Source organism: Trematomus bernacchii, unplaced genomic scaffold (genome assembly GCF_902827165.1).
Source record: "Trematomus bernacchii unplaced genomic scaffold, fTreBer1.1, whole genome shotgun sequence".
In the NCBI taxonomy this organism is placed as follows: Eukaryota; Metazoa; Chordata; class Actinopteri; order Perciformes; family Nototheniidae; genus Trematomus; species Trematomus bernacchii.
This window is the reverse complement of record NW_022987926.1, coordinates 37,073-60,269: the sequence shown is the minus strand read 5'-3', so window position 1 is coordinate 60,269 and position 23,197 is coordinate 37,073. Positions and strand designations below refer to the sequence as shown.

The window sequence follows — 23,197 nt, the reverse complement described above, 5'->3', positions numbered from 1 at the left end:
CAGGTACTGAAGTAATCTATTACTCTCTCATCGGAGTAACAGTATCATGACACTCTCCTGTAGTGTGTCATGTAGGTTTTTAGTGCATGTCAATGGTCTGCAAAGGCTAAAATCCCAGTGTTCCCTCCAGAGTCAGAGTCCGCCCTCCACTGGACTCCCTTTTTTGTGAAACTTGTATCATGTGTCCTCCTTCAGGCTCGTTGTGAGCAGTGCAAAGTGAACATGGAGGCTGTGGAGAAGCAGCTGGAGGAGGAGAAGCAGAACGTCCTGATCGCTGAGAGCCAGAGAGGAATCAGGACAGGTACAGATCAGAGACTCTGCTTTCATAACGTCTGATCAGCAAAATGTGTTTATTTTTAGTTTTTACTGCAGGGCGCTTTACTGACGTTCACATGAGTCTGATTCCCCTTTGATTTTATTCATTTTTTAAATTCTTTATTTGGAGTCACATTCATTATAAGTCAGAATTTTGAGATGTTGAAAAAAAAGTCTAAAATCTGAAAAAAGTAAAATTTCTGCGATTTTGAGAATAGTCAGAATTTTGAAAAAAAAGTCAGAATTTTGAAAAAAAAGTCTGAATTTTGAAAAAATATATAAGAATTTTTAGATTTTGAAGAAAAGTCTGAATTCTAAAGAAGGAGAATTGTCCACATAAATACATACACACATACATACATACACAAACATACATACATACATACATACATACATACATACATACATACATACATACATACATACATACACACATACATACACACATACATACATACATACATACATACATACATACATACATACATACATACATACATACATACATACATACATACATACATACATATATACATACATATATTACTACTGCTGGTTTCAAGCTAAAATACCAGATGGCTAAAAGTCACCAGATTTCAAATGTACATTTTAAAAAGTACCCCCCTCTCCTCAGAGGGCGAGCTGTCGATGCAGCTGGAGGTCAGCCAGACGGAGGTGGAGTTTCTGAGAAGAAGACTGAAGCAGACGGAGGAGAAGCTGGAGACGGAGAAACAGAGCAGACAGCAGCTCGACTCCAAGGTGACGAGGAAACACACACACACACACACACACACACACACACACACACACCCACACACACACACACACACCACACACACACACACACACACACACACACACACACACACACACACACTGAAAGGAGGGATTATATGCAGATGTGGGAAGTAGTGGAGTACAAATACTTCGTTACTGTACTTAAGTGCATTCTTCTGGTATCAGTACTTTACTCCACTACTTATTACTTTGACTTCTTACATGTTGAACACAAATACCTGTACTTTCTACTTCTTACATGTTGAACACAAATACCTGTACTTTCTACTTCTTACATGTTGAACACAAATACCTGTACTTTCTACTTCTTACATGTTGAACACAAATACCTGTACTTTCTACTTCTTACATGTTGAACTCAAATACCTGTACTTTCTACTTCTCACATTTTCCAAACAGGCTGGTTCCTTTAGTTTGAATGTGTGTTTGGTGGCGTGATCATTATTATTTAGAGTCATTGCGTGCCTATTGATTTGAACACGATCCGTGTATCCATCATTTCCTGGTCTTCTCTAAAGAAGAGGGACCAATGAAAACGTTGTCATGTTGCCGTTGTTCAGCATGGAAACATTCATTAGCTAACAATGACATTATTGTTCTATTAATATAAAGGGAGGTCAGGTACTCTTTAAAACAGCTGCTAGTTATGGGTACTTTTTACTGAAGTACATTTCAAAGCCCTCTTTACTTTGACTTGAGTAAAGAAGTTTAGTCAGTACTTCTACTTTCACCAGAGTATCTTTAAACACGAGTATCTGTACTTCTACTTGAGGAAAGGATGTGTGTACTTTTGCCATCTCTGATTATATGACATTATGTGTGTGTGTGTGTGTGTGTGTGTGTGTGTGTGTGTGTGTGTGTGTGTGTGTGTGTGTGTGTGTGTGTGTCTGTGTGTGTGTGTGTGTGTGTAGGTGTCCGTGCTTCAGGCCCAGGTGGATCAGTCCAGACGGAGTGTGACGGAGTTGAAGCGTCATGGCCGCCGCGTGACCTCTGACCTCCAGGACGCTCGAGTGCTGACCGACAGTCTTCAGGGTCGCATGCACGAGCTGGACCGCAAGCAGAGGAGGTGAATGTGTGTGTGTGTGTGTTCTTTTCGACATTGTTCAGAGTGACCTTTTTTATGAAGATTTTATTTGTATTTTTTCATGTGTTTTTTGGACCTTTTTTACGACAATTTCCTGATAAATTTCCGGAATTTCAGATTTTTATTCAAAATCGCAGAATTTTGACTTTTTCCACATTTCAGATTTTTTTTTTAAATCTTAAAAATTCTGACTTTTTACGTTTCATAATTTTTTTCCAAATGATCTTATATCCTTTTTATATAATTTGTAGATTTTCTTTGGACTTATTTTCGAATTCTCTGACTATTTATGGCGCTACGTTAAATGCATGACTTTTACTTTTACACTAAAAGTATTTTTTACGCTTCAATAAAGGTTGTTCTGCAGCGTTTAACATTTCTGTGTGTGTGTGTGTGTGTGTGTGTGTGTGTGTGTGTGTGTGTGTGTGTGTGTGTGTGTGTGTGTGTGTGTGTGTGTGTGTGTGTGTGTAGGTTTGACAGTGAGCTGACTCAGGCTCTGGAAGGTGCAGATTCTGAGCGAGATCAGAAGGACAAAGCGTTTCTGGAGAACACGGCGTTAGGAGCGGAGATTTACACACTGCGACGCAACCTGCAGGTGTGTGTGTGTGTGTGTGTGTGTGTGTGTGTGTGTGTGTGTGTGTGTGTGTGTGTGTGTGTGTGTGTGTGTGTGTGTGTGTGTGTGTGTGTGTGTGTGTGTGTGTGTGTGTGTGTGTGTGTGTGTGTGTGTGTGTGTGTGTGTGTGTGTGTGTGTGTGTGTGTGTGTGTGTGTGTGTGTGTGTTTGCATAAAAACATCCTGCAGTGCATTAGTGTTAATGACGTATTGACACAACCACAGAGAGAAGATGATGAAATTGTGCGCTTTAAGGTGAAATATCAATGGGCCTCATTCATCACTTTAACCTGAGAGAGAACACAAAATCAATGGAGGGAATTACAGACGCCACGTTTGATTCATGAGCCGCTGTCACGCCGGGGAAACACACACATTACATCGTAGATTAATGAGAAACAGACGGAGCAAACACAATAATCTCACATTTAAGAAAGATTAAATCATTAACATACAGATTAAACAAAAACGAGCAGGTCAAGTTAACTTAAAAGTAAGAAACAGGCAAAGAAAATTAGTAAAATATGTGAAATAAAAGAAAAAAACATCATAATTTTGACAATAAACTTTAAACTGAGGTTGTTTATAAATCTTGAGGCATTATAATGCTTTTTGGACTCCTTTGTTTACTTCCAGAACATAATGACAGCGCTCCTATTGGCTAGCGCTCAAACATATTGTACGTGATAGGCTAAGGGGCGGGACATCTCTAAGCGGTTGACCAATCACAACAGAGCTAAAAAAATAAATACCACTATAATGTCAAATAAGAACTTTGGTAAATCTGTAAATACATTCCTCATGTTTTAACTCGTGTGTTTGAGTCTCTGAGCTCTCGGATGAACACAGTTGTTGCTTGTTAATACTATTAAGAACATCAGCAGAATATGTCCTCTTGAAAAAAGAAATACCAAATACTTCACTATAATGTCAGATTAAAAAAAGAGTAAATCACTAACATAAAGAAGCACCAAACAAAACAAAAGCAAAGTGCAGGTAAAGAAACATAACTCCATGTTTTTGCCCCGACATAATGGTGTGTTTTGAGTTATATTCCTCATGTTTTAACTTAATTTATCCTTGAGATGTTTAGTGTATTTGCTCAAACACATGATAGGCTAAGGGGGCGGGACTTCTCTAAGCGGTTGACCAATTACAATAGAGCTACAAAATAATGTCGTATAGGAAAAAGAGGTAAATCTTTAAAGGTCCCATGTCATGGCCATTTCTACTGATCATAATTCCATTGTTGAGGTCTACTAGAATACATTTACATTGTGCAATGTTCCAAACTCACATTGGTTTCTCATACAGCATCTCTGTATAGTATGTGTATTCACTCTCTGTCCTACACGGCTTGTTGGAGCTCCTGCCCCCCCCCCCCCTCCTCCCTGTGAGCCCAGTGGCCGTCTGCGAGACAGCGAGACACAGCGAAACCCAGCCTGGGCACACACACACCCGCAGCCTGGCTGAGAGTTTGTGTGTGTGCACAGGCTGAGTTCCCCGGTGTCTCGCTGTCTCGCTGACCCCACACCAGTGAGCCAGCTCACAGTGTCCCGCTCCTCGCAGCAGCGAGCCTCGCAACGTCCCGCTGAGTGTGTGTGTCTGAGGAAGTCCGCGGATTGGTCCAAACGTAACGGCTCCGCGGAGGTAACGTAACGGCTCCGCGGACGTAACTATACCCGAAATACGTCACAGAACCCAGGAAGCAAACAATGGAAAAAGAGAAATCCCCAACGAGGCGTTCTGGGGCAGCATAGACAGGTCTTCTCTGTGTTAGAGTTTTACTCTCTACAGGGTGTACTTTGAGGGTTTGTGACTCTGCAGACCGTTTACATGCAGAAGCTTCATAACACAAGGGGACGGGTAATAACCAGAAAAGCATGACATGGGACCTTTAACATAAAGAAGAACCAAACTAAACTAAAGCAACAACATTTCGTGTTTTTGCTCCTACATAATGTTGTTCTTGTTATATATAAACCTTGACCTCTGAGCTCTCGGATGCACTCGGTTTTTTTGTATATTGTGTTTTGGGGTTTTTACTCCTATAGTGTTTTTAAGTTCCATTCCTCATGTTTTAACTCGTGTGTTTGAGTCTCTGAGCTCTCGGATGAACTCAGTTGTTGTGTGTATTGTGTGTGTTCAGGAGAGCCAGGCTGAGGTTCTCCGGCTGCAGAAGCAGAAAGAGGAACTCTGCGCTCAGATCCGGGACCTCAGCCTCCCGGTGGATCTGGCCTCTGATTCGCTGCCCGACCTCAAGAAGCAACAGCGCCTCCTGGAGGCCGAAGTGAGCGAGAAGAGGGAGGAGATCTGCACGCTTTCTGCCAAGATACAGAAGCAGCAACAGGTACAAAGAACATTTAGGGGGATGCTTCATTTAGTCAAGTACTGTACCGTTCAGTAAAAGGTTGATGATAAAAAATATATGATTCTGAAAAAGGCTATTGAGTACTTTTACTTTTACCTTGAGTGCTTTAGATAGATATATTTTAGTAACGTTTACTTCAACGACTTCTTCCCCTCTCCTCTCTCAGGTCCACATGCGCTTTGAGATGGAGATGGAGAGGATGAAGCAGATGCATCAGAAGGAGTTGGAGGATAAAGAGGAAGAGTTGGAGGACGTGCACAAGTCTTCTCAGAGAAGGGTACGTTAACACAGTACAAGTGTTAATGGCACCGTTAGAAAGAAGTTACACATTCAGAAAAAAGGGCAGAATTCAGAAAAAAAGTAAAGATTACAAAAAGAATAGTGGATTCTGAAGAACATGAGAACATTCGGAAAAAAGTCATAATACATTAAAAAAAATTAATTCGGAAAAATCTGAAAAAAAAGTCAGGATTCTGAAAAAAGACCGAGTACTGAAACAAAATGCAAATTCTGAAAAAAATGGAAATTCTGAAAAATAATGGTTCCTGAAAAAGTCTGAGTACAAATACAAATCTGATTTTGAAAGAAAGTCAAAAATCTGGCAAAAGAAAATTGGGATTCTGAAAAAAATCAGAATTCACGAATAAAATATTTATTGAAAAACTAAAAAGAAAACGTGATTTACAAAAAGAATATTACAAAACTTTATCCGTTTTCTGCAGAGAAACAACAATAGAAAGAAACAGAAAGTGGACCTTTGTGTTGAGATCATTTGGCAGAGTTATAATTCAAATCTCAACGATGTTAGACGTTTGGGAACTCAGTATTGAAACCTTGATAAATGCTTTTAAAATGGCCTCTTTTGTCGTTAAAATAGTACAAAATATTTCTATTGAAAGCATCAATCCTTTTCAGTGAAAATCCTCTGAACTGAACCCTTTTGTTTTGTGCAGACGGCTCTTTTTAAACGTCCTTCCTCGCCTGAAAGGAATCAGACTCTTTTCACTAAGTCTTTGTTTGTCTTTCATAATGTTATGCAACCACATAATAATAATAATAATAATATATTTAATTAATATAGCGCTTTTTAAGATACACAAAGACGCTTTATAAAAATCACAAATTGCTCAGATGGAAGTTACATCACTTCTCTGCAGTTACAGCGACAAACACACACACACACACACACACACACACAAACACACACACACACACACACACACACACACACACACACACACACACACACACACACCACAAATGCTGGTGTTTACACACAAATTATGATGTTTTTATGCCGCAGGGAACACTTCAGGGCCAATAAATGCCAGTTCAGACCCACCATCCATCCATTTATTATATTGTGTGTGTGTGTGTGTGTGTGTGTGTGTGTATGTGTGTGTGTGTGTGTGTGTGTGTGTGTGTGTGTGTGTGTGTGTCTGTGTGTGTGTGTGTGTGTGTGTGTGTGTGTGTGTGTGTGTGTGTGTGTGTGTGTGTGTGTGTGTATGTGTGTGTGTGTAGCTGAGGCAGTTGGAGATGCAGTTGGAGCAGGAGTACGAGGAGAAGCAGATGGTGATTCATGAGAAGCACGACTTGGAGGGACTCATAGCAACTCTGTGTGATCAGGTATCCCATCGTACATTGTATTTATTATTATAGTGAGTAATGTTTTCTAGTGGATAAATGTCATTCTCACATTACAGGCAACATACAACAAGCGTGTTCTGCAAAAAGGTGGCAGATAATTTAGTGTTGTCCTAGTTTTGAAGGGTTTACAGAGGGGGATTTCATTGCGAAAATTTACTTTTTGGGATGAATCTCCAAAAAACAAGACAGAGTTTAGGCTATTTTGCTTCCATAACATAGGTTCTTTCAGACTAGTTGAAATAAAACATACATACTCTAAAGGCGGCTAATGTTGGGCTATAAAGGAACTACAGCACGGTCACATGACTTCACGTCACCACCGCTAAGCTAAATGTGGCTAATGTTGGGCTATAAAGGAACTACAGCACGGTCACATGACTTCACGTCACCACCGCTAAGCTAAAGGTGGCTAATGTTGGGCTATAAAGGAACTACAGCACGGTCACATGACTTCACGTCACCACCGCTAAGCTAAATGTGGCTAATGTTGGGCTATAAAGGAACTACAGCACGGTCACATGACTTCACGTCACCACCGCTAAGCTAAAGGTGGCTAATGTTGGGCTATAAAGGAACTACAGCACGGTCACATGACTTCACGTCACCACCGCTAAGCTAAAGGCGGCTAATGTTGGGCTATAAAAGAACTACAGCACGGTCACATGACTTCACGTCACCACCGTTAAGCAAAAGGAGGCTAATGTTGGGCTATAAAAGAACTACAGCACGGTCACATGACTTCACGTCACCACCGCTAAGCTAAATGTGCCTAATGTTGGGCTATAAAGGAACTACAGCACGCTCACATGACTTCATTTCACCACCGCTAAGCTAAATGTGGCTAATGTTGGGCTATAAAGGAACTACAGGTATTTACTGATGTATTTTATGTCGTAGAACGAAACATTAAAATCTCCTCATCTTGTATTAACCACAGACCTTATTTCAGGATAATAACCTGGGTTTTAGGACTCATTCCTGCACCTCTCTCCCTGCAGGTGGGGCACAGGGACTTCGATGTGGAAAAGAAGTTGAGGCGGGATCTGAAGAGGACCCACGCTCTGCTGGCCGACGCTCAGCTGCTCCTCTCCACCGTGGATAACCCGGGTCAGAACTTCTCCAATGGCAGCAGAGAGAACATAGAGAGGCTGCACTGCCAGGTAACCTCACCTGAACACTCACCTGAACAAAACAAATTCTGAAAAAAGTAAAACAAATACAATTCGGAATTTTGAAAATACATTTTGAAAAAAAGTCAGAAATCTGAAAATAATCGGGATTCTAAAGAACATGAAAACATTCTGAAACAAGTCATAATGAAAAAAAAATAATCTCAAAATTCTGAAAAAAGTTTTTAAAAATCCTGAAAAAAGTCGGATTTCTAAAAAAAAAACGGGATTCTGAAATAAATGAAAAACGGAAACAGCAGCAAGGAGCACGTAGAGCGGCTGCCTGCCAGGTAACCTCACCTGAACACTCACCTGATCACTCACCTGATCACTCACCTGATCACTCACCTGATCACTCACCTGAACACTCACCTGATCACTCACCTGAACACTCACCTGATCACTCACCTGATCACTCACCTGAACACTCACCTGAACACTCACCTGTACACTCACCTGAACACTCACCTGAACACTCACCTGCACACTCACCTGATCACTCACCTGAACACTCACCTGAACACTCACCTGAACACTCACCTGTACACTCACCTGAACACTCACCTGAACACTCACCTGTACACTCACCTGAACACTCACCTGATCACTCACCTGAATACTCACCTGTACACTCACCTGAACACTCACCTGAACACTCATCTGTACACTCATCTGAATACTCACCTGTACACTCACCTGAACACTCATCTGTACACTCATCTGAATACTCACCTGAACACTCACCTGTACACTCACCTGAACACTCACCTGAACACTCACCTGTACACTCACCTGAACACTCACCTGATCACTCATCTGTACACTCATCTGAATACTCACCTGTACACTCACCTGAACACTCACCTGAACACTCACCTGTACACTCACCTGTACACTCACCTGAACACTCACCTGAACACTCACCTGAACACTCACCTGAACACTCACCTGATCACTCACCTGAACACTCACCTGAACACTCACCTGTACACTCACCTGAACACTCACCTGAACACTCACCTGATCACTCACCTGAATACTCACCTGTGCACTCACCTGAACACTCACCTGAACACTCACCTGAACACTCACCTGTACACTCATCTGTACACTCACCTGAACACTCACCTATACACTCACCTGATCACTTACCTGAACACTCACCTGAACACTCACCTGAACACTCACCTGATCACTCACCTGAACACTCACCTGTACACTCACCTGTACACTCACCTGAACACTCACCTGAACACTCACCTGAACACTCACCTGAACACTCACCTGTACACTCACCTGTACACTCACCTGAACACTCATTGAACCTATTATTATTATGATTGTTCAGCTGGAGGCGAGCGAGGCGGTGCGTCTGGAGGCAGAAAGTCTGCAGACGACTTTATCTCAGGAGCTGGAGAACTGTCAGATCGAGCTGGAGAACATCTGCAAGCAGAAGAGCATGGTGAGCACTTCCTGTCTGTCTTCTTCTGCTGTTCCCTTAAGTGTTTACTTCCTGTCTGTCTTCTTCTGCTGTTCCCTTAAGTGTTTACTTCCTGTCTGTCTTCTTCTGCTATTCCCTTAAGTGTTTACTTCCTGTCTGTCTTCTTCTGCTGTTCCCTTAAGTGTTTACTTCATGTCTGTCTTCTTCTGCTGTTCCCTTAAGTGTTTACTTCCTGTCTGTCTTCTTCTGCTGTTCCCTGTAGTGTTTACTTCCTGTCTGTCTTCTTCTGCTGTTCCCTTTAGTGTTTACTTCCTGTCTGTCTTCTTCTGATGTTCCCTGTAGTGTTTACTTCCTGTCTGTCTTCTTCTGCTGTTCCCTTAAGTGTTTACTTCCTGTCTGTCTTCTTCTGCTGTTCCCTTTAGTGTTTACTTCCTGTCTGTCTTCTTCTGCTGTTCCCTGTAGTGTTAGCCATCATCTCCACAAATATAAAATGAATATTCCAAAGGTTTTCCGTGGTGTTTTCCAATGGATGAAAACTAAAAATGTAATAAGTGTTGATAATGACCTCTCCTCCTCCTCCTCTCCTCCTCTCCTCCTCTCCTCCTCCTCCTTTTCTTCCTGTTTCCAGGTGGATGAACAGTTGTCTATGCTTCAGCACGAGAAGGTGGACTTCCTGAAGAGACTGGAGGAAGACCAGGAGGATCTGAACGAGTTGATGAAGAAGCACAAAGCTCTGATCGCTCAGGTACCGCTCACTTCCTGTCTCTCTTTGCTTTACATCAGTCACTTCCTGTCTCTCTTTGCTTTACATCAGTCACTTCCTGTCTCTCTTTGCTTTACATCAGTCACTTCCTGTTGTAATCCTGATCTTTAATCTGAGCTCCTTTCTGCTTCAGTCCTCCAGCGATATCTCTCAGATCAGAGAGCTGCAGGCGGAGCTGGAGGAGGTGAAGAAGGAGAGATACGTCCTGCAGGAGGAGGTGAGCAGCGTGGAGGATAAGAGCTTTATATACAGAGAGGGCAAAGTACACACATCCTTTATTCAAGTAGAAGTTCAGATACTCGTGTTTAAAAATACTCTGGTGAAAGTAGAAGTACTGACTAAACTTCTTTACTCAAGTCAAAGTAAAGAGGCTTTGAAATGTACTTCAGTAAAAAGTACCCATAACTAGCAGCTGTTTTAAAGAGTACCTGACCTCCCTTTATATTAATAGAACAATAATGTCATTGTTAGCTAATGAATGTTTCCATGCTGAACAACGGCAACATGACAACGTTTTCATTGGTCCCTCTTCTTTAGAGAAGACCAGGAAATGATGGATACACGGATCGTGTTCAAATCAATAGGCACGCAATGACTCTAAATAATAATGATCACGCCACCAAACACACATTCAAACTAAAGGAACCAGCCTGTTTGGAAAATGTGAGAAGTAGAAAGTACAGGTATTTGGGTTCAACATGTGAGAAGTAGAAAGTACAGGTATTTGTGTTCAACATGTGAGAAGTAGAAAGTACAGGTATTTGTGTTCAACATGTAAGAAGTAGAAAGTACAGGTATTTGGGTTCAACATGTAAGAAGTAGAAAGTACAGGTATTTGAGTTCAACATGTAAGAAGTAGAAAGTACAGGTATTTGTGTTCAACATGTAAGAAGTAGAAAGTACAGGTATTTGAGTTCAACATGTGAGAAGTAGAAAGTACAGGTATTTGAGTTCAACATGTGAGAAGTAGAAAGTACAGGTATTTGTGTTCAACATGTAAGAAGTAGAAAGTACAGGTATTTGAGTTCAACATGTAAGAAGTAGAAAGTACAGGTATTTGTGTTCAACATGTAAGAAGTAGAAAGTACAGGTATTTGAGTTCAACATGTAAGAAGTAGAAAGTACAGGTATTTGTGTTCAACATGTAAGAAGTAGAAAGTACAGGTATTTGTGTTCAACATGTAAGAAGTAGAAAGTACAGGTATTTGTGTTCAACATGTAAGAAGTAGAAAGTACAGGTATTTGTGTTCAACATGTAAGAAGTAGAAAGTACAGGTATTTGAGTTCAACATGTAAGAAGTAGAAAGTACAGGTATTTGAGTTCAACATGTGAGAAGTAGAAAGTACAGGTATTTGTGTTCAACATGTAAGAAGTAGAAAGTACAGGTATTTGTGTTCAACATGTAAGAAGTAGAAAGTACAGGTATTTGTGTTCAACATGTGAGAAGTAGAAAGTACAGGTATTTGTGTTCAACATGTGAGAAGTAGAAAGTACAGGTATTTGTGTTCAACATGTGAGAAGTAGAAAGTTCAGGTATTTGTGTTCAACATGTAAGAAGTAGAAAGTACAGGTATTTGTGTTCAACATGTGAGAAGTAGAAAGTACAGGTATTTGTGTTCAACATGTGAGAAGTAGAAAGTACAGGTATTTGTGTTCAACATGTAAGAAGTAGAAAGTACAGGTATTTGTGTTCAACATGTGAGAAGTAGAAAGTACAGGTATTTGTGTTCAACATGTAAGAAGTAGAAAGTACAGGTATTTGTGTTCAACATGTGAGAAGTAGAAAGTACAGGTATTTGTGTTCAACATGTAAGAAGTAGAAAGTACAGGTATTTGAGTTCAACATGTGAGAAGTAGAAAGTACAGGTATTTGTGTTCAACATGTAAGAAGTAGAAAGTACAGGTATTTGTGTTCAACATGTAAGAAGTAGAAAGTACAGGTATTTGTGTTCAACATGTGAGAAGTAGAAAGTACAGGTATTTGTGTTCAACATGTGAGAAGTAGAAAGTACAGGTATTTGTGTTCAACATGTGAGAAGTAGAAAGTTCAGGTATTTGTGTTCAACATGTAAGAAGTAGAAAGTACAGGTATTTGTGTTCAACATGTGAGAAGTAGAAAGTACAGGTATTTGTGTTCAACATGTGAGAAGTAGAAAGTACAGGTATTTGTGTTCAACATGTAAGAAGTAGAAAGTACAGGTATTTGTGTTCAACATGTGAGAAGTAGAAAGTACAGGTATTTGTGTTCAACATGTAAGAAGTAGAAAGTACAGGTATTTGTGTTCAACATGTAAGAAGTCAAAGTAAAAAGTCGTCAGAAAAATAAGTAGTGGAGTAAAGTACTGATACCAGAAAAAGTACTTAAGTACAGAAACAAAGTATTTGTACTCCAATACTTCCCACCTCTGTTTATGTGATGGAGCATTAAACTCAGATATCACTGTGACAGTAGGCGGAGCATTACCTGAAGTAAAAGTCCAAATACTCCATAAAAAGCTAAAGTTATGTGACAAAATCTCCCTTAACTAAAAGTAGACATCAGAAAAATGAACGTAAAGTATCAAAAGTCAATTTGTGATATACATATATCTATATATATATAGATATATGTATGTTTACATTAATTAATTAAAACATTAAATAAAGAAAATAAACATTAACAGTGAAATAGTAGAGTATCTCTGTCAAATAATCAAATACGCAATATAAATATATAGAATAAATATAATGGTATGTGTTTTAATGCAAAACCATACTTGGAAAAGTACACAACATTAAAAGGTACATTATTTTCCGTGTGTTGAAATAACCAGATCTCATGGTGACGACAAGCTGCAGGTGGAGCACTCATTTCATATTCTCTGATGAATAGCTGCCTTATTGTTGCTTTTTTAATGTAATGTTTTTGTCTCCTCCTCCTCCTCCTCCTCCTCCTCCTCCTCCTCCTCCTCCTCTTCCTCCCCATGCAGTTGCAGCAGCGTGTTTCCAGGGTGCAGTTCCTTGAGTCCTCCACTGTGGGGCGCAGCATCGTCAGCAAACAAGAAGCCCGAGTGTGTGACCTGGAGAACAAGCTGGAGTTTCAGAGAGGACAGGTCAAGAGGTTCGAGGTGAGGAAACACATTTCATCCTGACTGACTCCATTCCTGAGAGGAAAAGAATAGAGAGAGAGATATTTGAGCAGTTTGTTTATGTATTTGTGTATAGATGTTGCAACTACACAGAGCTTTAGCAATACTGTATGTAACTATGGTCATGCTAATAAAGCTATTGAATTGAATTGAATAGAGAGATAGAGAGGTGAGATAGAGAGAGAGAGAGGGGGGGGGAGAGAGAGAGGGGGGGGGAGAGAGAGAGAGAGATTTGTCATGCTTTGCTTTCTGTTATTTTGTCTGTAAGACGTTGCTTTTGTCGGGACCCCCTTGAAAACGAGATGGTGCATCTCAAGGGGTTTCTCCTAATGAATAAATGTCTATATAAGGGGTAGATTTGACTCTAAAGCTATGTTTTAATTGCATTGTTCAGGTGCTGGTGTTGCGTTTGAGGGACAGCGTGGTGCGTTTAGGGGAAGAACTGGAGCAGAGCGCCGAGGCCGAGGCGAGGGAACGAGAAAACGCCAAATACTACCAGCAGCGTCTGCAGGACATGAGGGTGGAGGCGGAGGATCTGGTCCAGAGAGAGCAGGGCAGCAGCCGCAGGCGCATGGAGCTGGTACACACACACACACACACACACACACACACACACACACACACACACACACACAACGTTACACAACATCACACAAACACAACATCACACAAACACAACATCACACAACGTTACACAACATCACACAACATCACACAAACACTACATCACACAAACACAACATCACACAACATTACACAAACACAACGTTACACAACATCACACAACATCACACAAACACAACATTACACCTGAAACACAACATTACACAACATTAAACAAACACAACATTAAACAACACCTGAAACACACCTAAACCCTTCACACTCATCATGGGGAAAACAGGCTGCAACAGGCATGATAAACCTGTTCAACCCGGAGGCCCCGCCCCCTTTTTTTCACGAAACTGTGTCTCAAGGCAAGGCAAGGCAAGGCAAGTTTATTTATATAGCACCTTTCAACACAAGGCAATTCAAAGTGCTTTACAAAAAAGTCTCAGGGCTTCTTAACATTTAAAAACCTATTAATCATACCCACTTAACGGGAAGAAACTCAGCTAACTGACGATATGAACCATTTTTACCGAAACAAAACACAAGTCTCACAAGAAGCGTCTAAATGAGCCCTGAGCGAAAAAATGCTAACACACTTTTTATACCTCGAGCACAGAACTCTAGGTATAATAAATACCCTTATTACATATCGGATCTGCACAACAAGATATTGATTAGCAAGCTGAGATTTCACAGATTCTAGGGGTATAAGTATCATCACTGAGCGATCAGAACTTGCAACAGGGGAAGCAAACACAGACATCACAACACGGAGCTTTACGGAGCAAAAATGGGACATTGTCTTACCTATGCTGTTGTTCTGATCAAAAGTCGTGTTCAATGGCATCAAAACGATAACAACGCTGCTGAAGGGTAATCCATACGTTAATCCATAGGTTAATCCATAGGTTAATCAATGTGTCTGAAATGATTACTGATAATCCATCTTCATATTTATGTCAATAACGGAGTTTTCATATATAGTTGAGCTACGAGTGTATGACAGCTTCCGAGTTTGGGCATTCTGGCTACGCATCACTCATTCACCAATGGGTCATGTTTAGATGGATTTTAGGAACCTCCCCTCGATTCTATTGGCTCTAACGGTCAGAAAGAGGTGTCAACCATCAAAATCGAACGAGGGGGCCAGAGATATGGAAAATTCACCCAAATGGCCCCAGAAGTGGGTTTTTCTCTCTCTAAAAAGGTCAAAGGTCACTTGTTTTGCATCAATCTTGATACAGGGTACTTATTATATGTTGTACTTTGGATTCCTAAAGCTTTTAGTCTACTATCCCATCATTCAAGGGTGGTTTTCACTATAAGTAATGTTGTTTTTTTTGGACGGACACTATAATTTAATTTTTTTTACTATGTAAAATCTGAATTTACTTTAAAATAAAAAACATCTATATTGATTCTGACTTTTCTACATCCAACTCACAGGTTTATCATTACTTTGAGAAAAAAGATTATTAATTTAACCCTTTTAGAAGTTAAGATATGGTCATTTGTTCTGGGAATGTCATTTCTAGCCTGAGACCTGAACAACAGGCTCAGGGCTTAACTGGTGAACTAAATCTAAAACTAAATGTGTGCGTGCGTGCGTGCGTGCGTGCGTGCGTGCATTAAAGAGCACACACCCTTCCTCCAGGCTGTGAGGGAACAACATCTCCTCTGTTCAAAATCAACAGCTGCTGCGTTTTCTGCAACATTACCAAACATCACTTTCATTTCTGCACAGGTTTGATCAGAGGCACAGGCTTTCTGCACTTTAATACCTTCAAAACTTCTTCTCTGAGACGCTGAGGTGTTTGAAAAGCTTATTGCAGTAATCATGTTTAAGTTCAACAGCATTTGGTCAGAATATAGACTGTAAAGATCCGCTCTGAGTTCAGTAAATGAGCTGATGCACGCCTCGATTCAAACATATGTACCTTTAATACATCTGATATGACCTTTGGTATCATTAAGGTCAGTTATAGGTCATGAATGCAGCGTTTATGTATAATTAATAGACAATCAGTACATTCAATTAAATATATGTGAACTCTAAGAAGGCACAGCTTTCACTGTATCATCTGAGCCTCATATTGATGATTCTTTTGTATTATTTGGAGCTATTTTAGGTCTTATTTCTATCGTTAATACAAATAATAATAGTCATATTAATTTAAAAAGAAAGGACTCCATTATATCCACAAAATAGAAAGAAGCCTTTAATAAATGTTCTGCTGGTTACCCTCAGAGTTTCATGTTCCTCCTCAGAGCAGATTTACCCGTGACCTCTGAGCAAACGAGAAGGAGCCTCAACAATTATTCAGTTATTAGCACAAAGAGACACACACACACACACACACACACACACACACACACACACACACACACCATGTATACATCACTTCAGGGGACATTACATTGACTTACATGCATTTCCTGGAGACTTATCCTAACCTTAACCATAACCAACACATGCCTAACCCTAACCAAGTCTTCATCCTAAAATTAATGATTCCCCTCATGGGGTCCTCCATTATGTCCCCATGAGGGAGGCGAGTCCCCACACCTGACTGTGTAAACAGATTTAGGTCCCCACAAGGATAGTAATGCTAGGCCACACACACACACACACACACACACACACACACACACACACACACACACACACACATACACACATACACACACACACACACACATACACACATACACACACACACACACACACACACACATACATACACACATACACACACACACACACACACACACAGCCTGCTGCATGAATAGACATATTCATACACACACACATGTTCACACACTCCTCCTCCGCCCACCTCTTAACGTCATATCTCGCTCATCCTGCTTTCCCTCTCTGACTGTGATTAATCCTCATTGTCTCTTCAAGGTTATGGACACACACACACGCACACACACACACATTCCTACTTGGTTATGTGTCTCTATGACAACCGCTGCACCCACACCCGTCTCCTCAAAGCCAACAAGCCAATAACTTTGAAAGCCTAGATGCCAGTGTGTGTGTGTGTGTGTGTGTGTGTGTGTGTGTGTGTGTGTGTGTGTGTGTGTGTGTGTGTGTGTGTGTGTGTGTGTGTGTGAGGACATGCCATTGGACTCGGTGTTTGACTGATGAGGTAATATAGGGTGGAGGAAGGTAATTGCTGAGACAGATTGGGCCGCAGGGTTTTTACAGGTTGTCGGGGAAATGAAAACACACATCTGGCCTCATGAAGGTGAGCGTGTCAACAAACACCCTTTAAAGGAACAACGAGTGTGTAGGTTACAGTTTGTAAACACACAATTAAAAGGTTAAACAGGGATTAAAGAGGACATGTTCTGCTGATGTTCAGGTATATCAGTATGTAGTGTCTCTACTTTAAAGAGTCCTCTCCTGCTGATGTTCAGGTGTATATCAGTATGTAGTGTCTCTACTTTAAAGAGTTCTCTCTTGCTGATGTTCAGGTGTATATCAGTATGTAGTGTCTCTACTTTAAAGAGTCCTCTCCTGCTGATGTTCAGGTGTATATCAGTATGTAGTGTCTCTACTTTAAAGAGTTCTCTCTTGCTGATGTTCAGGTGTATATCAGTATGTAGTGTCTCTACTTTAAAGAGTCCTCTCCTGCTGATGTTCAGGTGTATATCAGTATGTAGTGTCTCTACTTTAAAGAGTCCTCTCCTGCTGATGTTCAGGTGTATATCAGTATGTAGTGTCTCTACTTTAAAGAGTCCTCTCCTGCTGATGTTCAGGTGTATATCAGTATGTAGTGTCTCTACTTTAAAGAGTCCTCTCCTGCTGATGTTCAGGTGTATATCAGTATGTAGTGTCTCTACTTTAAAGAGTCCTCTCCTGCTGATGTTCAGGTGTATATCAGTATGTAGTGTCTCTACTTTAAAGAGTCCTCTCCTGCTGATGTTCAGGTGTATATCAGTATGTAGTGTCTCTACTTTAAAGAGTCCTCTCCTGCTGATGTTCAGGTGTATATCAGTATGTAGTGTCTCTACTTTAAAGAGTTCTCTCTTGCTGATGTTCAGGTGTATATCAGTATGTAGTGTCTCTACTTTAAAGAGTCCTCTCCTGCTGATGTTCAGGTGTATATCAGTATGTAGTGTCTCTACTTTAAAGAGTCCTCTCCTGCTGATGTTCAGGTGTATATCAGTATGTAGTGTCTCTACTTTAAAGAGTCCTCTCCCGCTGATGTTCAGGTGTATATCAGTATGTAGTGTCTCTACTTTAAAGAGTCCTCTCCTGCTGATGTTCAGGTGTATATCAGTATGTAGTGTCTCTACTTTAAAGAGTCCTCTCCTGCTGATGTTCAGGTGTATATCAGTATGTAGTGTCTCTACTTTAAAGAGTCCTCTCCTGCTGATGTTCAGGTGTATATCAGTATGTAGTGTCTCTACTTTAAAGAGTCCTCTCCTGCTGATGTTCAGGTGTATATCAGTATGTAGTGTCTCTACTTTAAAGAGTCCTCTCCTGCTGATGTTCAGGTGTATATCAGTATGTAGTGTCTCTACTTTAAAGAGTCCTCTCCTGCTGATGTTCAGGTGTATATCAGTATGTAGTGTCTCTACTTTAAAGAGTCCTCTCCTGCTGATGTTCAGGTGTATATCAGTATGTAGTGTCTCTACTTTAAAGAGTCCTCTCCTGCTGATGTTCAGGTGTATATCAGTATGTAGTGTCTCTACTTTAAAGAGTCCTCTCCTGCTGATGTTCAGGTGTATATCAGTATGTAGTGTCTCTACTTTAAAGAGTCCTCTGCTGCTGATGTTCAGGTGTATATCAGTATGTAGTGTCTCTACTTTAAAGAGTCCTCTCCTGCTGATGTTCAGGTGTATATCAGTATGTAGTGTCTCTACTTTAAAGAGTCCTCTCCTGCTGATGTTCAGGTGTATATCAGTATGTAGTGTCTCTACTTTAAAGAGTTCTCTCTTGCTGATGTTCAGGTGTATATCAGTATGTAGTGTCTCTACTTTAAAGAGTTCTCTCTTGCTGATGTTCAGGTGTATATCAGTATGTAGTGTCTCTACTTTAAAGAGTCCTCTCCTGCTGATGTTCAGGTGTATATCAGTATGTAGTGTCTCTACTTTAAAGAGTCCTCTGCTGCTGATGTTCAGGTGTATATCAGTATGTAGTGTCTCTACTTTAAAGAGTCCTCTCCTGCTGATGTTCAGGTGTATATCAGTATGTAGTGTCTCTACTTTAAAGAGTCCTCTCCTGCTGATGTTCAGGTGTATATCAGTATGTAGTGTCTCTACTTTAAAGAGTCCTCTTCTGCTGATGTTCAGGTGTATATCAGTATGTAGTGTCTCTACTTTAAAGAGTCCTCATGTGTGTTTTGCAGGAGATGCAGGTGGAGGAGCTGAGCGCCGTCAGACAGGCATTACAAGCCGACCTTGAAACATCGATCCGTCGCATCGTTGACCTTCAGGCGGCGCTGGAGGAAGTGGAGTCGAGCGATGAGAGCGACTCTGAGAGGTAACTTGACTTTAAAGTAAACATCTTCCTCCTCAAACATGATCATTTCTGTTTCTGTAAACTCACCCTCTCACCGCTCTGCCCTTCACTCCAGTGTGAGAACTGCTGTGACGTCCTTGGGTCAAAAGAAAGACCTGTAAGACCCTGAATGTGTGTGTGAGTGTGTGTGTGTGTGTGTATGTGTATGTGTGTGTGTGTGTGTGTATGTGTGTGTGTGTGTGTGCGTGCGTGCGTGTGTGCGTGCGCGTGTGCGTGCGTGTGTGCGTGCGTGCGTGTGTGTCTTGGACATTGCATCAGGCCTTGAAGTGTCATCGTTTAAACCTCTCGTTATGATAACGCTGAAAAGAAGGATAATTCTGGTCTATTTGTAGTTCTGGCCATCATTTTTATCATTGATAATCAAATTAAACCCCAAAATGTTATAATTACTTAAAGAAATGTGTTGGAAAGATGGCCAAAACTACGATAATTGGACTATAATGTCCGTAATTATCCTTTAAAGTGACTCTTGAAATCGGCTATGTGCATGGTTACTCAGTCCTTGCACCACAGCATTTACTCCATTTAAACCCATCATAAATCGATGTTTAAAAAAAATGTTTTCTAATTCAAAGGCATAAGAAATGGTTAAAAATGTGAATAACAACGTGCTATAATATATGTCGTACATGCTAATATATATAAGTGTCTTTATGCTGATATACAAATCAATGAATGGAAATCAATGGTTGCCTGGGTGATGAGGAAAGTAGCATTCATTGATATGAATTATACAGCATATTTCTATAATGATGGCATGAGTATTGGCACGTCTGCAATCCCATGTGTCGCCAGCTCAGATTTGTGAGTAGATGGTTAGCATTAGCGATAGCGTCTTCAACCTATTATTTATTCTACTAACTGGTTGGTTTTATCCTTGTGGCTTTGACATGCTTAATGGGAATACAAAGCTTCTCCCAGATGATGTTGTTATTATTATTATTTTGGCTGGAAAATAATGCAAGAGCATGGAAAGAAAAAGACAAACTTGATGATTCAACTGCGACTCAAACGACAGTATGGCCTCTGACAGAAAGAAAACAACACATTTTGGTTGTTGAACTATTTTGAGATAAAAGTCAGAATCTGTGAAAAAAAAGTCACAATTCTGAAATTTTGAGAAAAATCTTTTTTTTTAAGTCTGATTTCTGAGATTTTGAGAAAAAGTCATATTTCACAAAAAAGTCAGATTTCTGAGATTTGGAGATAAAAGTAATATTTCTGAAAGGAAAAAAAGTCAGAATTTTGACATTATAAAAAAAAGTCCGAATTTTAGGGGGAAAAGTCATAATTCTGAAAATGTTGACTTTTCTCATAATTCAACTGCGACTCAAACGACAGTATGGCCTCTGACAGAAAGAAAACAACACATATTGGTTGTTGAACTATTTTTGAGATAAAAGTCACAATTTTGAAATGTAGAGAAAAAAGTCAAAATTGTGAGATTTCTGAAAAATTCTAAATTGTGACTTTTCTCAGAATTCACTCAAACTGCAGTATGGCCCTCAACACATATTGGTCGGTGAACTACGGTTTCAAAGCCTCAAGTTTGGCCATTTGAATGTTTTTTAACCCCAGAACTGAATCGAGAGGGTGCTTAAAACATGCATAGAACAACAAATAGCTTATAATTAACGTTCATGAAGTTGAACGGAGTCGTTGACAGTTTGTCTGCAGAATGGAAGTGCCTGCATGCGCGTGGTGAAGCTAATGTTCTGCAGAGTCTCCGTTGTGATAAAGTGTGATTCCTCTCTGCAGCGACTCGGTCTCTAGCGTCGGGACAGAGGACGTTGGAGAGGGGATCCGTCATTGGTTAGGAGTTCCCAGAGGGGGGTCCCGTGGGGCGGGGTCTCCCAACGGCAGCAGTACCATCAGCAGCCAGGGGGGGCGCCAGTCTTTGGCCGACACCATGAGCACCTACAGCTTCAGGTAAGCTTGTTAATTTTAACAAGTTAGAATTCCAACAAAAGTCATAATTTTGCGATTTAAAAAAAAAGTCAGTTTTGAAAAAAAAGGCATAATTTTGCAAAAAGGCATAATTTTGGATTATGTTTAGATTCAGAAAAAAGTCAGAATTTTGTAAAAAAAAAGCCCGAATTTTGAGATTTGGAAAAAAGTCAGAATAAAAAAAAGTCAACATTTTGAGAATAAAAAAATGTCAGAATTGTGCGATTTTGAAAAAAAGTCAGAATTCTGAGAACTCAGAAAAAAAGTCACAATTGCTAGATTGCAAAAGTCAGCATTTTTAGATTTAAAAAAGTCAGAATTCCGAAAAGTCAGAATTTTGAGATTTTGAAAAAAAGTGAGATTTAAAAAGAAAATATCCACATTTTGAGATGCTAAGAAAAAAAATCTGAATTCTGACATTTTGAAAAATAAATTCTGAAAAAAATGGTCTCTCTCACTCTCTGAAGGTCTTGTGTGGAAAAAAAGTCAGAATTCTGAGAAAAAAATTAAAATATCAGATATTTCCAGAAAAAAAATCTGAATTCTGAAAAAAAAAAGTCAGAATTTTAACATATTTGAAGAAAGAAATCAAAGTTCTGAAAAAAAAGTGTTTCTCTCTCTGTGAAGGTCTTGTGAGAATCCCGATGATGATGACGGCTCTGAGTTGGGGGGCAGCAGGGCTGGAGGCAGCAGGGCTGGAGGGGGGGGGCAGCAGGGCTCCGAGTCGGGCCCCCTCCTCCTCCGCCCTCTCAGAGCTGCTCGACGGCCTCCGGAGACGCAGAGCCGGCGGAGACGCAGACGACGGAGCCGGGAGCGCCGTCTCTCTTCCTGTTTATCAAACAACCGCCGCCTCCACCCTCAGACGCCGAGCCTCCGCCCTTTCTCTCGGCCCCGGTGACCTCCAGGAGCCCCGATCCAGCATCCTCAAACCCCCGTCCCCGATAATGCCTCGCTCCATCAGCGCTCGCTCCATCAGCGACGCTCAAACACCTGGAGCTAAACTCTCTCGCTACAACTCCAGCAGTGATTCCCTCTCAGGCGTCCCGTCGCTGCCTCACCTCTCCTCTTTGGGGTCAAACCTCGCCTCCCGCCATCAAACTCCCTCTCTTTGCATCCCAGAAGAAGATCCAGATCAACCACAGCGATCCCGAACCACCTCCATGCAGCAGCGCTCCCCTCAACCCCCGAGGAGGTGCATGCTGGGGAGTCTTTCCACAGAAGATGGAGGGGAAGCATCCCTGGGTTCAGAACCGATGGTGTTTCAGAACAGGAGGCTAATGGAGGGTCGGGAAGACGCGGCGTTAGATATTCTGCCCGCCATCCGGAGAGCGAAGTCCACCAGCAGCCTGACGGGATCTGAGCGAGGAGGACGGAGGGCTCTGAGCGTTCACTTCGGAGAGCTGCCTCCCTCCACCCGGAGCAGGAAGGGATCTGAAACGGACTCCTCGTCATCGGGGGGGTCAGCGGGGAGTTCTCAGGACGGAGGAGGAAGAAGACGGAGGCTCGATGGTCCGCAGGGAGAGAGGCTGGAGGCCGAGGGCAGCGAGGCCGGAGACGTGGCTTCCATCATGAAGAAATACCTGAAGAAGGACACCGACTGAGAAGAGAAGAAGCGCCCTCAGGTGAGGAGACACCATTCAAAGTATTTAATTTAGTTTGCCTCATTAGATCTTTCTTGCCCTAGTGCATACATGGTTCGCTTCATGTCACATTTTCAACTTTATGATAAATTGTTAGCCGTGTTATTGGTGCCACTTTGTCCAATACTTTGGTT

At 41.1% G+C, this 23,197-nt stretch overlaps 1 protein-coding gene across 1 annotated transcript; it reads left to right on the top strand.

Moving 5' to 3' along the window:
* Positions 1-195: 195 nt before the first annotated feature.
* LOC117470649 (unconventional myosin-XVIIIb-like) lies at positions 196-22,596 on the top strand (the record flags this gene model as incomplete). Its single annotated transcript, XM_034115461.1, is given in 16 exon segments — positions 196-301; positions 950-1,074; positions 2,025-2,179; positions 2,669-2,792; positions 4,958-5,158; positions 5,346-5,456; positions 6,701-6,805; positions 7,825-7,986; positions 9,344-9,457; positions 10,065-10,181; positions 10,333-10,416; positions 13,170-13,307; positions 13,723-13,908; positions 19,304-19,437; positions 21,235-21,405; positions 22,051-22,596. Coding segments are annotated over 16 exon segments (2,304 nt in total), but the record flags the coding sequence as incomplete, so codon positions are not given.
* Between the last annotated feature and the right edge of the window lie 601 nt (positions 22,597-23,197).